The 15,606-nt window shown below is 44.9% G+C and overlaps 1 protein-coding gene across 2 annotated transcripts in view; it reads right to left on the bottom strand.

The window, feature by feature from the left end:
• NDUFA9 (NADH:ubiquinone oxidoreductase subunit A9) overlaps nt 1-14,913 on the bottom strand; it is a 46,348-nt gene extending 31,435 nt beyond the window's left edge. For both annotated transcript variants that reach the window (XM_085893788.1, XM_085893792.1), the window contains exons 1-4: nt 14,764-14,913; nt 13,672-13,872; nt 7,377-7,474; nt 498-589 (exon numbers count right to left, since the gene is read on the bottom strand). In XM_085893788.1, coding sequence (XP_085749914.1) covers nt 498-589; nt 7,377-7,474; nt 13,672-13,872; nt 14,764-14,812 — 440 coding nt within the window. In that variant the 5' untranslated portion in view covers nt 14,813-14,913. The remainder of the gene's footprint in view (nt 1-497; nt 590-7,376; nt 7,475-13,671; nt 13,873-14,763) is intronic.
• Nucleotides 14,914-15,606: the final 693 nt, after the last annotated feature.

Raw genomic sequence — 15,606 nt, 5'->3', positions numbered from 1 at the left:
TATTGCTCAGGGTGAAATGTCATGATTGATGTGTATAAAGTCCCCCATCCAAATCCTCGATCTTTTGTACCCCAGTTAATCCACCCCAAACCCACCTCCTTCAAATTCCCTGCTTTCCTTCCTGAAAGTCCCTGTAATGTCCATTTTGTATACCCCGTGTTCCCCGCCCCATCCCTCTCCCTTCCACAAGCAACGTTGTGTGTTAGCTCTCATACGAGCCTTGACAAGGTATACAAAAAAAAGGGCACAAAGCTTCAGCTTCTTCTCTTCTCTCCACGGCGGATGAATTACAATTGAACGTATTTTATTTCCTATTTGTTTTGACTCATCTTGCTGCCCACGCAGATCACTAATTTTGTGTTGAGATTTGCGATTATACTCTCTCAGTCACAAGCAGAACCTTCCATCTTAAGCTATGCCAATTAAAATTAAGCTCAGCACATTACGATATCAGAGGGACCTTTAAGTGCATGGCAAAACCACAAAGACCCACTCACTTGCTCTCCCATTCACGGCCGACCAAGTTGATCACGATGTTGGAATACTTCACAGAATTTCGGATGGAATCCTCATCCCAAGCATACCATTCCTGTGAGGTGCATACAACCGAGGTACCATATTATCAGGCACTAACACTCACTGTCCAGTTCCAAAAGTTTTTGCAATGAGAATGCAATGAGCGGATAATTAAAATGGTAATATGTGAATGCAAACTTAAAAGGATTCATTAACTGTTTTTGCATATTGCAGGGGTATCGAGTTATGGGCCCATATCACAGAGTCACAAAATAGTTTTCAAAACAAATTCCAGAGGTCATGAAATACAAAGAAATGATCGACTGCCTCGGCCCAAAAGTTTTACGAGATAATGAGTCATGTGACCTGATGACGTAGTTTTCCAGCTCTCATTATCAAGCTAGCAATATGAGCAAGTGTTGCAATGAAATTTGGAAATTGAAAGAATGATGACATTGGAACACAACCATATCGATTTCAGCCCCTGGAAGGAGCATCTTCATCATTGAATATTCTGATGAATAGCAAGTAGTAAGCAGCATCGGTGCAACAGCCTAAGTGATCCTAAGAAACATTTCTCTGCCATAAGTTCAGGTATGGGAGCATGTGCCAGAACAGCGCGTCGCTGCATCCACTTTCCGCCGGTACTCCAGGGGCCTCCGTCTGGCCATCCCTCAGGCAGATGCCAGGCCCATCCCCATCTCCTTGAGATGATGGTCAATCTGCTGCAACCACGAGGCACGTGGTCGGCCCACTGGCCTCCTCCGCTCATGAGACTCCCTCGCTGAGAGAATCTGGTGAGCAGGATCAGCGTCAGGAAAACGAGCCACATGTTCATACAGCCACAACTGACGCTCACGGACTTTGCAGGTAACAAATCTCATCCGAGTCTCTCTCAGCAACCGCTCGTTGGACACAAAATCCGACCAGCGATAGCAAAGGATTCTCCGAAGAGACCTGGTACCAAAGGAATTAAGTCTCCATCTCAGATCCTTGGTCAGAGTCCAAGTCTCGCATCCATAGAGCAAGACTGGAAGTACCAAGGACCTGAAGACTCCGACTTTCGTCCTCCCGCACAGGTACCGGCAGAGCCACACCCCATGATCTAGTGAATCCAAGACTCCCCAGGCCCGACCCAGACGTCTATTGACCTCTGACTTGCAGCCAGCAGAGACATGAATATCACTGCCAATGTAAGTGAATCTCTCCACGACCTCAACATCCTCACCACAAACAGGCACAGACAGGACAGCAGCATCCAAGATGTCACCGAAAGCCTGGATCTTAGTTTTGACCCAAGAAACCCGTAATCCCAGCGGCTCCGACTCCTCATTCAGCACCTCGAGGGCCCCCAAAAGGATATCTAAAGTCTCCACAAAGATGACTGCATCATCTGCAAAATCAAGGTCCGAGATCTTGACATTCCCAAACGATGCACCGCAGCTTGATCTCTCCGACACCTCCCTAAAATCCAGTCCATACAAGTGCTGAAAAGTGTGGGGGCCAGTACACACCCCTGACGAACTCCAGTAACAACTGGAAATGAGTCAGAGATGGTACCACCACACTTCACAGCACTCTCAGTACCAGAGTAGAGTTCAGACATCAGATCGATCAGTTTTGGTGGCACCCCACGAAGACCAGGAATCCTCCAGAGGGCATCCCGATTCACTGAATCGAACGCTTTACAGAGATCAACATAGGCTGCAAGCAGCCCCTGTCTGCGCAACTCTCGTCTGCGTTCGGTGAGGACACGAAGAGCAAGGATACGGTCAATCGTTGACCTCTTTGGTGTAAAGCCTGACTGCTCTGGACGCTGGTGCTCAAGCAGATGGTGGCGAACCCCATCAAGAATTATCCGAGCAAAGACCTTGCCCGGCACTGAGAGCAGCGTCACCCCTCGGTGGTTGTTGCAGTCTTGGCGATCACCCTTCCCTTTCCAGAGAGGAACAACAAGGCCCCTCTTCCAATCAGTTGGGATGATGCCTGTGTTTCAGGCAGAGAACAAAACTGCATGCAACGACACGAGTGCAGCATTTCCACCAGCCTTGAGAAGTTCAGCATGGATGCCACAGATCCCTGGAGCTTTTCCCCGTTTCAACTGGTTCACCGCAGCCCACGTTTCCACAAGCGAAGGTGGACCACAGTTGATTTGAGGGTCAGCAACAGGGATTGTAACACCCTTGACGTCCAACTGGACAGCTGGGGGATCAGCCTGGTCCAACCGCTCAAAGTAACCGGCCCAGCGGGCCTTCACTTCACTTCAGACTCCTCTATCAAGAGCCTACCACTCTCTGCTCTAACTGCAGTACTCCGAGGGATGGGCTTGGATGAACGCAATGCGCGAATTCCCCTGTAAGCGGGACGAGAATCACCTGTCCACAGGTGATGCTCTACCCCCTCACAAATTCCTCGCACATAGGCCTCCTTGTCCACCCTCAGTGCACGTACAGTTTTACGCCTCAGCTCCCTGAACAGCTCAGCGCTGCCATTCAGCCTGGCCCTGCGACTCTGGTCAATGGTATCCAGTGTCCCTTGAGAGACAAAATTCTTCTTTGCCCTGCGATAAGTTCCAAGACATCCACCGGCAACATTAAGGACGGTGGTTTTGAAGGCACTCCACAACTCTTCAGGACCCCCCAAAGCACCCAGACCCCCCCCCCCCAAGTGTCCACTCAGTCTCCTCAGCTACTCTCTCATCCCTGAGCTTGCCAACATCCAGCCTAGGCTGGGATGGTACCATTCTCCAGGATTTATGGTGCAGCTTTAGAGTTGCGACAACAAGCCTGTGGTCAGTATTGAGGAACTGAGCACTCCGGTAGACCCTGCAGTTCTGGATCATCCTCCAACGACCGTCAATGAGGACATGGTCAATCTCCTTTGCCACACTGCCAGCGTTGGAATACCAAGTCCAGCGATGAGCTTGTGGGCGCTGAAACCATGAACCAGCCACCCTAAGTCCATGACTTCTTGCAAAGTCAAGGAACTTAGTGCCATTCTGGTTCATAGTTCCTGACCCATGGGGACCAACACACACCTCATAACCGTCCCTATCAGTTCCAGTCGATGCATTGAAATCCCCCAAGACTAGAAGTGTATCTCGTCTGGGGCACTGATCAACCACAGACTCGAGTGTGGCGTAGAATGCATCCTTCACGGTAAGATCACTCGCCTCAGTCGGAGCATAAATAGAGACCAGGGAAATGACACCTAAGGAGTGACGAATCCTTAATCTCATAATACGCTCGTTGACCGGTGTTACCTCAATTAACATTGGGGTCAGCTTATTGGACACAGCTACAGCAACTCCTTGGGTATGGTCACCATCAGAGCGACCAGACCAATAGTAGGTGTAACCACCCACCATTATCTCGCCGCAATCCGGTCTCCGAACCTCAGAGAGAGCTGCAATCCCGATGTCCAAACGCTTGAGCTCAGATGATAACAGAGACAGGTGATCATCCTCTCTTCGGGATACCACATTCCAGGCACCCACCCGAAGGGACCGCCTCAGGTTAACCCAAGGAGACCGCCGTCTGGTAGACGACACCTCAGCACCACTCCGACACACTCTCCCGCAATCTGACCCTGGGATGACCCAAAAAGGGGGGGGGTGGGGGGATTCGTTTCATTTTGTCACCCTTTGTCTGCGTTACATTTTGGTTACGGTCTGGATGCAGATTCGGCCTATCAGTAGGATGCAAAACGTTCAGCCGAGGTATGCACTCAACAGAGTGCCCGAGTGCCATTCTAATCTAACAATGCAACATTTGCTATTAAAATTGCTATTGGCATACAAAACATTATGCAAGCCAACAGGACTACGTTTGATCATTCATGGCAAATAATACACGTGCCATGTTGTGATAAAAATGAAAGATACAACATCTCAGAGCGTCATCCATTTTGGTATGCCCTTTGAGGCATGGTGTTCGAGCAGCAAACTCATGGGTGAACTCGCCATCGATTCCACTCCTCTCTGGCAGCCAATTCCCTGCAAGATCTACATTTGAACTGTCAGAGCAATTCCTGCTGGGATTTTTCACTGTGAAATTCTCCAGTTTATTATTGGATGTGCATAGTTCGATAAAATCTTAACACCGATCTATCCAGGCTTTAACGATCCTTTGGGAAGTGAAACAAATTAATCCCTGAATACATTTCCCCCTCTGTCATTACACCCATAAGCTGTCCGAAACACCATTTTGCCACCGAATTGTCCCTACTTTAGCTACTAGATGTTAAGCATCTCATGGTGTCCTCCACGAAGAGTCGGCAGCAATTGCTAGTACCCCCGAACAAATTACAAATTCCTTACTAACCTATAGGGGGCATGGCAGTGCCCCCAACAAATGATGAAACCATCAGCCATGTGCTGTGTCCAAAATTAAAGAGGTTTGGGGGGGGGAGGAGGCATCAAATTCCCAGATATTTAATTCTTCATAATATTGCAGTTCCCAATTTATTGACGTCCAGGGTGGTTTTTTTGAAAGGAAAAAAAAAAAAAAAAAAGGATTGTAACAGCATTCGACCATTACCTCTATCTACATTCATGTAAGAATCCCAAAATGGTTCATATGTTCTCTAATATCAACTTGCGAGCTTCAAAACAGTAACGACGACCATAACCATAAAATTTCCAAATATATTGTTATGATTATGGGGGTCAATGTAAGGAGTTAAGAGGGAAGTTAGCATTGTATAGTGCAGCATGGTCTGTGGACGAGTAGAAGCATCTCGATGGAATCAAGTTAGGCAATCTGTGAGCTTAAGTGTTACGTGTCACCACATAAAGGGTGGTGCGGTGTTAATTAGCTTTGGGAGTAAAAATAAGTCCCCCTGTGCGTGAAGGCAAGCAGGACACGCCCAGGGGGTGGGGGACAGAGAGGGTGATAAAAGAGGAAGGTTGGCTGGCACAGGGTGAGGAGGTCCCCACTGCATGGGACGAGGGAAGGGAGTGATCGAAGGCGCAGGAGAGGCAGGTGCATTTTTGCACGTGTGGAATGTGGAAGGCTCTGGTTCAGCAGAACACGCACAAAGGTCGGTGTGAGAACTGCACGAGGCAGGTGGCACCTTCTAAGAAAGAGGAAGGCTGGAACAGTTCGAGCCTTCGTGTGGAAAGCTGCGAGAGAAGCGCCACTGTACACGAGTGTGCTCTGCGACAAGTGACGGCGCCATTTTGCCTGCGTGTTCACGCACTGGTGGAAGCGTTCGCCATTCTGAGTTCGACGAGGACCAGCCCTTGTCCAGGCTGAGTACCAGTTTACTTTAAAAAGGGGGGGGTGGGGGGATTCCTTTCATTTTGTCACCCTTTGTCTGTGTTTGCATCCGTGTGTGAGGCCTCGACCGTAGGATTTATTTATTTATTATTGCTATTATTTCCTTTGCATGATCGTCTTTGCAAATATTTGTGCATTAAATGTGGTTATTTTGAAGCAACTATTCGTGTAATTGTCGTGGGTTCCCAGATAAACCCCCTTGAGCTGTCCTGGTGCAGTGCCCTGTGCTGTTTTCCTCCCCGTGGTCCTCCTGGGTGGATCGCCCTCCGCCATTATGCCCGTTAACGTGCGTGCATTACTCCCAGTCTCGGTTATAGCCTTCAACGGAGAAGCTTTGCCATCCGTACTGGTAGTGTTTTAACCCCCCTAGACGCGACAATATTTGGAAAATGAAGATAACTGCATTTTCAGCAGAAGTAGATTTGACCAGATTTGGCTCAATGAAAATTGAAGTGGTCTTTCCCACAGACTTTGCAAGCAATGTTCCATACGTAACAGCATTGTCCCATACATAACGTTTTAATTACTTGTGAACTAATTATCTACTTCTTTTAGTGTAATCTTAAAAAAAAATCCATGTAAAATTGTTATGTATGGGACATTGCTTTTGAAGAACAGGCCTAATTTGCATAATTAATGAAGTGAACAATTTTTTTCTTGTTTTTTTTTTTTTTTTAAAGGGCATGGTAGAGTATTCACGTCCATGTAAAAAAATTGTTGTAAAGTTTAGTTGAATTTACTACACTAGTACGTGCCCGTAAAAAAAAACAAACAAAAAAAAAATTAATATATACATATTCTAACCACGAGCAACAAACAACAACCACACAGGCCGTTTCTTCACTCTCGCGTGCCCGGACGTGCGTGGCACGGAAGTTCGCATATTATTCGCAATTTAGTTTTAATACCCAATTATTCAACTAGCGCCAACGTATTTTACCTTTTCGTAATGTCGTGGCAAGGAAAAACAAAAAGAGAAGAGAGGAGAGAGAAAAAAAATTTACTTCCTGGTTCGGAGCATACCAGCACTCTGATATTACCGAAATTTAAGCACTGTCTAATATGAAAACGATCATAACTTGGAGCATTGTGTTTATCTATAAATGCGCATAAGAAATCGAGAAAATTATTAGAATACACAAAGGCATCACTCTCCCAAAACCCGTACGTTGTAACCCGTAATGGGGAACGCGGCTGAGCTTCCCTTCCCCTTCGGCCACGCCCACGCAACAACGTGTCTTGTCATTGGTTGGTAAATAAATGGCCATAACTTGGGAAGCACTTGTCCGATTAATATCAAACCTTGAAAAGGCACATCCTCAGGTCCCCAGCAATATATCTGGCAAGTTTCAATGAGATCGGACCAGTGGTTGTCGAGAAACAGCGGTCACGCACGCACGCGCGCAAGCACGCACGCACGCACGCACGCACGCACGCACGCACGCACGCACGCACGCAGCTGGAATTATAGATAGATCACTATTTCAAATTGTCCCATACATAACAACTAATTTGCATATATGTAATTTTATTACATATAATTTACTAACCACATAATTTCAAGCGGTCACAAATTCTTACCCGAAAAATGAGCTGGCCAAGATCACCCATTGGCTGCAAATGCACAGTGTCATAGCTGTCTCCTCGGTAAGGGATGATCACTTGATTGCCTTCGTGTCCTGAAACAAAGTAAATCTTCCTAACGAGACAATTCAAAGCCCCAGATCACAAAGTACAGGTGAAGTGTAGTTGAAGCTTCATGCTGAAATTGTGATGAACTGCAATGTATGCAAATAACCAAGATCTGTCTGTCTGTCTGTCTGGCTGTTTCATATCACCTCTCTTACAGTCCCCAAACTCCATAAGCATAATTAACAGTCTTACAACTCTGTTCACGCCATCTAAATTTAATAACAACTCCGATATTTATTCCATTCATTCAGGCCAGTTAAAAGTATAACTTTATCAAAGTATTTGCAATGCTGGATTACATTACGGTATTCAGGAGACCACACTTCTGGTGCCATTGGTCATGGGATTGCTGCTGCTGCTGCTGCTGCTGCTGCTGCTGCTGCTGTTGTTGTAGTATGGCCCTCAGGTCCTATCAAATCCTGCAGCATCCCATCACCCATCCTCGACGTTACTTTAATAAATTCGGTTCCTCTTTAGGGTCTCTGCTGACTTTCTCAAAGATAAGTTTTCAGGTGGTTTTTGTCGCGTTTTTACTGTCATTTTGTTATATCTGTGTTTACTGTGTGTTTCTAGTTCGGTTTTGTGTTAAAAACTTGTGCTAATTATTGAGTTTTCGTAGTCTTTTCATATCGGGTTTCCTTGAGGCCTACCCTTCTTTCCATTTGTGCGTGCGGTCGTGTTTATTGCATTATCTCCTTATTACCAACAGTTTTTATTTTCTCCACTTTTTTCCTCGATCCTCCTTTTTATCCCTTTTAACGAAACCCTCTGTTTAATGTCTGAAAAAGATTTTTTTTTTTTTAAATACAACAAAAATACCTTTTCCCTCCCAGTATATCACGTAATCACGTAATCACGTGACTTCCTGAACAGACTCTTCTTCCTCCTTCTGCCGATCTACCATCTTTGACTCTTGCCAACTCAAATTCACCATACACCTTCATGATTATTTTCTTCAATCTTTCCTTTACCTAATCTTAAAAAATATATATATATATATATATATATATATATATATATATATATATATATATATATATATATATTCTTTTAACCTCTCATGTTACACCTCCCATAACCACGTGTTTCTATACCCCCCTCTTCTTCTTCCTGTAACTTTTGTGGAACTACCAGCTTCCTTCTGCGTCGCCCAATCCAAATTCACCAACATCTACACGATTTTTCTTCAAACGTTCCTCTTCCTTATCTTACGTAATCTTTATCAAAAATATATTTTTAAAAGTTACATCATCTTCTTTTACACGTGTCGTTCTCGGTATTGTATCATAATCCATGACACCTTTTCCTCTTCAAAAGACTTTTTCAATTCCACTTTTCCTTCATCCCGTATCTAAAAAGTCCAACTGTGACACGTTTCTTTTCTCCATTCTCTTAATTCTCCTTTATTGCATCCTTCACGTAATGTCTTTAATCGCATCTCTCACTTAAAAACAATTTTAAATCCTAATTTGCAATGCATGTTCATGTTCCATCAATCTTCCTTTTATTTTTCCAACTTTAGTGCCAATTCACCCCACGTCCTTAAATATACCTCTTCCTAACCCCTCACCTGTTATTCCCTCTCCTTTCCCCTCCCATCTCGCCCCTCATCCTCCCTCCGCTCTTGGCATGTCTTCATTGTCTTCTGCTTCAGTATCAGCTCCTCCTCTGTTGTCCCAAAGTGTGTGATGTTCTAACATTTGTGGGCTCCATTCTAACTGAACAGATATCTCGCTCTATGAATCAGTACACTCATCACCACAAACATGCTCCTTCCTTCCTCTCAGCACACCTCCCCCTCTTCCCAACCCCTCAAATCTTGTACCTCCCCCTGCCCACTCTCTTCTTCACTATACCTCGACCAAGCCTCATTCTTCCCCTCTCCCCAACTCTCCCATCACCTTTCCTGCACCTTGGCTCTGCCTGCTCTCATCGATTCCCCTCCTTCTCAAAGAAAACTTCACACACTTCCTCTTCCAAGCTTCCCTTTCTCCTTTCCCCTCTCACCCTTCTCCCTCACTCCCCTTCCCCAAAGTTGCCCCCCTCTTCACATCCACAAAGCTGCCTCCTTCACCCAACCTCACCCTTCACATCCTCCAATCTTCAACTGCCCTCTACCCCCTCTCTTATTACTCCCCACTGTTCCTCAACCCATCACCACCGAGTCTTTCCTCACTCCTCAGCCGGCCCTCTCCACAAACTCTTCTGCAATCTCCCACACTCTTTCAATAATTCTCCTTACCTCTCCCCCTCCTCCCTCATCCTAGCCTCCACCTCCACTCCCCTGCACCCAAAACATCCTCCCCTCCCTCTTCCCCAACAGTGTGGACCTCAAACATCCGAGGCCTTCACTCAAACCTTAAAGATCTTTCCATACAGGTTTGCCACTGACAAACCAGACATAATCTGCTAAACAGAAACTTTTCTCCTTCAAGACGTCTCTGACTGCCTCCTCCGGTATGACAGACCTGAGCCTGGTCCTGGTGGAGGAGTTGCTCTCTTTATCAAATCAAAGACTCTATTCCTCACTCACCATGCACTGCCCTCACTCCTCCACATCCTCAGGAATACCTCTGGCTGCAGCTTCCCTCCACTCCGACCTCATGTTTATCTGTGTGCTGTACCATCCACCAAACAGTGATGACTCCATTTACATCTCACTATCCGAAAACATGGACCAACTCCTATCCTCTCATCCCAACTTTCTCTTTCTCAAATGTGGTGATTTCAATTGTCATCATGCCAGTTGGCTGGGTGTAGGTACCTCTCTCACCTGTCATGGCACTTCAGCAAAGGACTTCTGCGACCCATTGGAACTGAATCAATCGGTCAACTTCCTGACACAGATCTCAACCAATGGTACTCAATCTCTTCTGGATCTGATTTTGACCAATTTCCCTGAAAATATCTGCTGTTCTTCCTCCGCTCCAATGGCTTCATCTCACTACCTGCTTGTAGTGTAGTAGATAGTAGAAAAATCGTGCAAATGATGATACAAGCATCACATTTGGCATTTCTGTTCTGCACGGCTTTCTGATCAAATCTGCCCGATTGGCCATTTGAAAATCCGAATTTTGAAAAAATTGGATTTTCAAATGGCCAATCAGGCAGATTTCTTGTGTCAGAAAGAAAGGATTTGTCATCAGTTCTGATGTAAATACAGAGATCAGTTTCTGCACATCGGCTTCATCTCTGCTCATGCGATTCTGTGAAGATTCCTTGTGGGCCCCAATCTGATCACTATCCCATAAACCACACATTTCTTTTGTAGCTGTTGTAATGGCTGGTCTCTCGTGACTTTTCAGGAACCATCTTTCCAGAGCACCAGGTTTATGGGTAGCTCATGTTCCGCTTTGCTGTGTATATGGATTTGCACACATTATGATACTTGGCTTCTGCTGCTATCAGATCCACATCTCGGATTTTTGTGAGCATGGTGCTGTCTTCTTGTTCCTCAGCTGTTAGATTGTCTTCTACATTGGCTTCAAATGCTTGCTTGAAGGGTCTTTTTTTTACATACCTTAGATTTTGTGCGCTTGTATATTTAGCATAACAGTTTCTGTGCCAGACAATGTTGAGCTCAAACAGGTTTTATAGTTTCAGTCTATCGCTGATTTCATCCTGTCTTTGCTGCATTGCATCTTGAAACTTACTGATGCCAGTTTCTGTTGCACCACAAATAGTCTCAGAGTTATAAGTCTGGCATATCACACACTTGTTCCAGTCAGTTGTTTTCACCCGCTTTGTTGGAAGAAGGCAAAGAGTTGACTGGTCATCACTACTGCTGTGGCTGTCCATCATGAGTCTATCGAGCCTGGTGTTGGCTCAGTGGTTAGGGTGGTGGATTGGGATCCTCGGGTCCCGAGTTCAAGCCCCGTCGGCCGCTGAATTAATACACCAGGGGGTTGACTCAGCCTGTCATCCTTCCGAGGTCGGCGAAATGAGTACCAGTTCTAGTGTGTGTACTGGTAGAGGGGCACTGCATCAGCGACACAGTCGCGCTTCAAGAAATGATAGCTACCCCGGCAGCTAAGCTGCCATACGACCACCACCACCATGAGTCTATCTGAAAAACATATGATAAGTATTGATAACATGTTTTTTTACAAAGATGCATGTAACATTTCAATTAATTTAGCTGCATGTGATATTTTGAAAAACTAGAGAATAATTAACTTATCTAATGTTAGTTGAAAATCTTAAATAACTGTACTTTAGGTGTATTCCTTGTCGTGAAAGGTTGTAAGTTATAAAATGTATAATTACCACTCGTATCGATATCTACATTATGGGAGATTCCATCTTTTTTTTTGCTTTCCCAGTTTCCAGAATTATATGCTGTACTAATTAGTAGCTGAAAAAAAACTGGGTAATCCCTTGAAAAAGAATACATCATTGGAAAGTAAATAGGTACAGTATTAGTGTTGGAGATAACAGGTACGTCTTATCTACCAGTGATCTTTTTCACAATCTGGTCTGTGGAAATTGATCAAGCCAAAATTGATTGACCACATTATATTACTAATCTTCCAATAAAATTATTAATATAGTGAAACCTCTTTTGAGAAGTCATCCAAAATGTCACAAAAGACTGACTTTACAGAAGGGTGCTCTCTCATGAGCAGTCTGTTTTCATTTAAAAGTGCCAGTATAGCCAAAATTAGGTGGCCTTTCAGAAGTTGGTGGCTCATGAGAGGGACCTCTCGATAGGTTTCACTGTATTAGCAATACATTTTACAGATTATCGTAAACATGATATAAAAAGAGGATACAAGATCATTGCAATTTATATTTCAGGAGGATACAATTTCTATTTCAGGAGGATAAATCCAACTTTAGTACAATTAACCGCTGATGAATATTGTCATACAAACTTGTTTTCTGGTTGAGGTGCACATGATTAATATGGTTGTGGTTGGAAAAATCATTGGAAAATGTGTGTTTTTGGTTCATGCTATTATTTTATGATATATTGACCACCATGGATACACATATATCAGCTAACACATGTATAAAAACATTAAAACTCCAAAAATTGGCTTTAGCGAAAATGCATACAATTATCACCTCCACTTGGTATGTTTTAACCCATTTTGCAAATTACTTATACCACAATTCATGACTACAACAGGCCTGGGTAGGTTGCCAAAGTATTTTTCAATCTGAAAAAAAAAGACAAGACAAATAAGTACTGTATGGGCTATGTCATCATGTTGGACCTGGGTATTGCTCCTGGACTAAAAGGACCATCTGAGCTCCTGATCACATACAAAGCTTTTGTCCGCAGCCTGATGGAGTACTGCTCTCCCCTCTCGGCTGCTACTCCTGCCTCTGACCTTTCTCAGCGTCACGCTGTGGAAAGCAAGGCATTTATGATCATTGGTATCTCCCGTGGTGAGGCAGAGTCCTTGGGCCTCTCACTCTCTCACCACAGGCAGGTCGGTGGTCTTTCTGTATTCTGCAGTCGTCTCTCCAGCCTCATCCCCCCCCCCCCCATATTTCCACAGGGCACTCAAGGTCCACCAGCAACCCCTTCTAGGAAATCAACCAAAATCACTGCTCACTGCTCACCTTCACTCCTTCATTCCTCTTTTTTCCCCGGTTTTGGAACAAACTCCCACACTCTCTTCAATCCCACTCTTCCCGCAAGGTCTTCAAAACAGCTGTTCACCATCTTTTATCTTCCACCATCTCAAACCACGATCTTTTCTTCCCCTGCTAGTGCACCCCAAACCCATCTCCTTCAAATTCCCTGCCTTCCTTCCTAAAAGTCCCTGAAGAACTAAAGGACCTGAAAATTGTCGTGTCCATCTTGTTTACCCTGTGTACCCCCACCCCATCCCTCGCCCTTACACAGATCTCCTCATGTCTCTGTTCCACAGTTTTGTGCTTCCCTCTACCACCCATGTTGTCTCCTGCTCCCAGAAGCCAATATCTATACTGTGGTAACGCAGTATTTAGAATCAAAATACGTTAGTTGTGGGAAAGTGCTAAGAAGTCACTGTAAGCACTCATTACGTAGCACTAGATCCACAGAAAACATAAGGAATGGCATGCTTAAAATGTTAACTTCGATGAACGAGGGTTAGATATATAAAGCCAAAAATCAATGTCATGCTTCCAAACGTGCAGACATGTCGAGAAATAGAGTGATACAAGATGAGATGAATGAAAAGGTACTCACCCAGCCTGCCAACAACATAACGGCCCAAGAAACCTGTGGCACCAAACACCGTAGCAACAATACCACCAAACGAGGAACGACCGCCGCGGCCCCGTGGAATGACAGATTCGTGCAGCTGCCGATGGTGTAGAAGGCAGAATTTACTCAAGCCTGCGGGACAGCCAGGCCTTGGCAATGCCACACCAGCGAGCCGACCCAAAACTACAACAGACGAACACAAAGTTTTCTGAACAAATCTGAAATCATAACTGCATCAGTTCCAAGTATGCTCTCTCTCTATCGAGTGCAGGCTCCTGTGGCTGCTGGTTGCATCATTTTTTGGGGACGCGGCTATGCCGCTGATGCAGTGTCCCCTTTACCAGTGCACTGGTACTCATTTTGCCGACCTCAGAAGGATGACAGGCTGAGTCAACCCCACCTGGTATTAATTCAGCGGCCAACGGGCTTGAACTCAGGACCCTAGGATCCCAAGCCACGACCATTACCAGTAAGCCAACACCAGGCTTTTCCAAATATGCTGATATGTTTGTATGATATTTACACATCCGAACAGAGTAGCTGCCCGATGGGCGATATTGCTACAAGCGGACACGGCCCTTTATTTGGGAGGTGTATAGGCAACAGATCGCTGCTTCGATCGCTCCGGATTTTTTTTTTTTTAAATAACCCAATATATGATTCAAGTAATGACAATTGCTCTTGAACGTGTACAATGTACAATCTTCTGTGGTAGAAGGACATGCGGGGACGCGATGACCGGTTTCACGCGCATCCGAATGACGGTGTGCTCCGAGATGCGTCGCCTCCTACCGACGCCGCACCGCCGTTGCAGTTTTTCGTCGCATGCGACACAGAGTCGATCCAAGAGCACACAATCAGCTGAGCTAGCCTTCAATCATTCAACGTCTGCCTGACCGTGCAGGTGTCTTGTCCCAAGAACAGTGATGTGATAGAAAAAAACAAAATATTAATCGATATATAACAGGATTGGACGCGTTCAAGTCGTTAAATCGTGAGCGATGAATTATATGATCAGGAAGATTAAAATAACACCATGACTGTCGTGAACGTATTGCAACTGCAGAGCCTTACGGGACATGCCAAGGTCGGGCCGGAAGCGAAAGCGGACGGCAGACGCCATGACGGCTTGACGACTTCCTGTATAATTTACTACTACTTCTTCTTCTTCTACTTCTTCTTCTTCTTCTTCTTCTTCTTCTTCTTCTTCTTCTTCTTCTTCTTCTTCTTCTTTTTCTTCTTCTTCTCCTCCTCCTCCTTAGTGGTATACTTCTTATTATTATTATTCATGTCTTTTTTAAACGATTCATTTTTATTTATTTTTAACCTGTAATGTAACACGACTCTGCAAAACATCGTCACTTCCATTTCGATTATAATTTAAAAGTAAAAAAATAAAGGATTATTTTGAGGCACTTGTCGAGCGAATAGTAACTTTAATATACACCTCAAATGGCAAGCTCCGTTTCAGAGGTCTTTTTCTTCGGACTAGTGGGCTCGTTTGTTCGTTGCACCACATTTTCATTGGTCTTCACGGACTTGATGCATATCCGCCTGCTGTTCTACTGCTTGAGCATTAGCTTGCCTTTCACTAAGCACAGATATGTTGGGTCAGTGAAGGATTTACATATGCTCGTTATGATTATTGCCGCATGATACTATTATTATTACTCGTGCGTGGCCGTTCGTGCAAAAAAAAAAAATCAAACGAAGAAGAAGAATTGTGACGTCAATCGTGATGTCATAGCACCGTGTCCTGTCATTGGTTTGGTAAATAAATGGCCATAACTGGGGAACCACTTGTCCGATTAATATCAAACCTCGAAGAGGGACATTCACAGGTCCCCAGCAATATACCTGGCAAGTTTCAATTAGATCGGACCAGTGGTTGTCGAGAAACAGCGGTCACAGACAGAC

This window comes from Eptatretus burgeri, chromosome 1 (genome assembly GCF_056783735.1).
Source record: "Eptatretus burgeri isolate ZD-2024b chromosome 1, Ebu_testis_v1, whole genome shotgun sequence".
NCBI lineage: Eukaryota > Metazoa > Chordata > Myxini > Myxiniformes > Myxinidae > Eptatretus > Eptatretus burgeri.
This window is presented reverse-complemented; position numbering and strand designations above follow the sequence as displayed.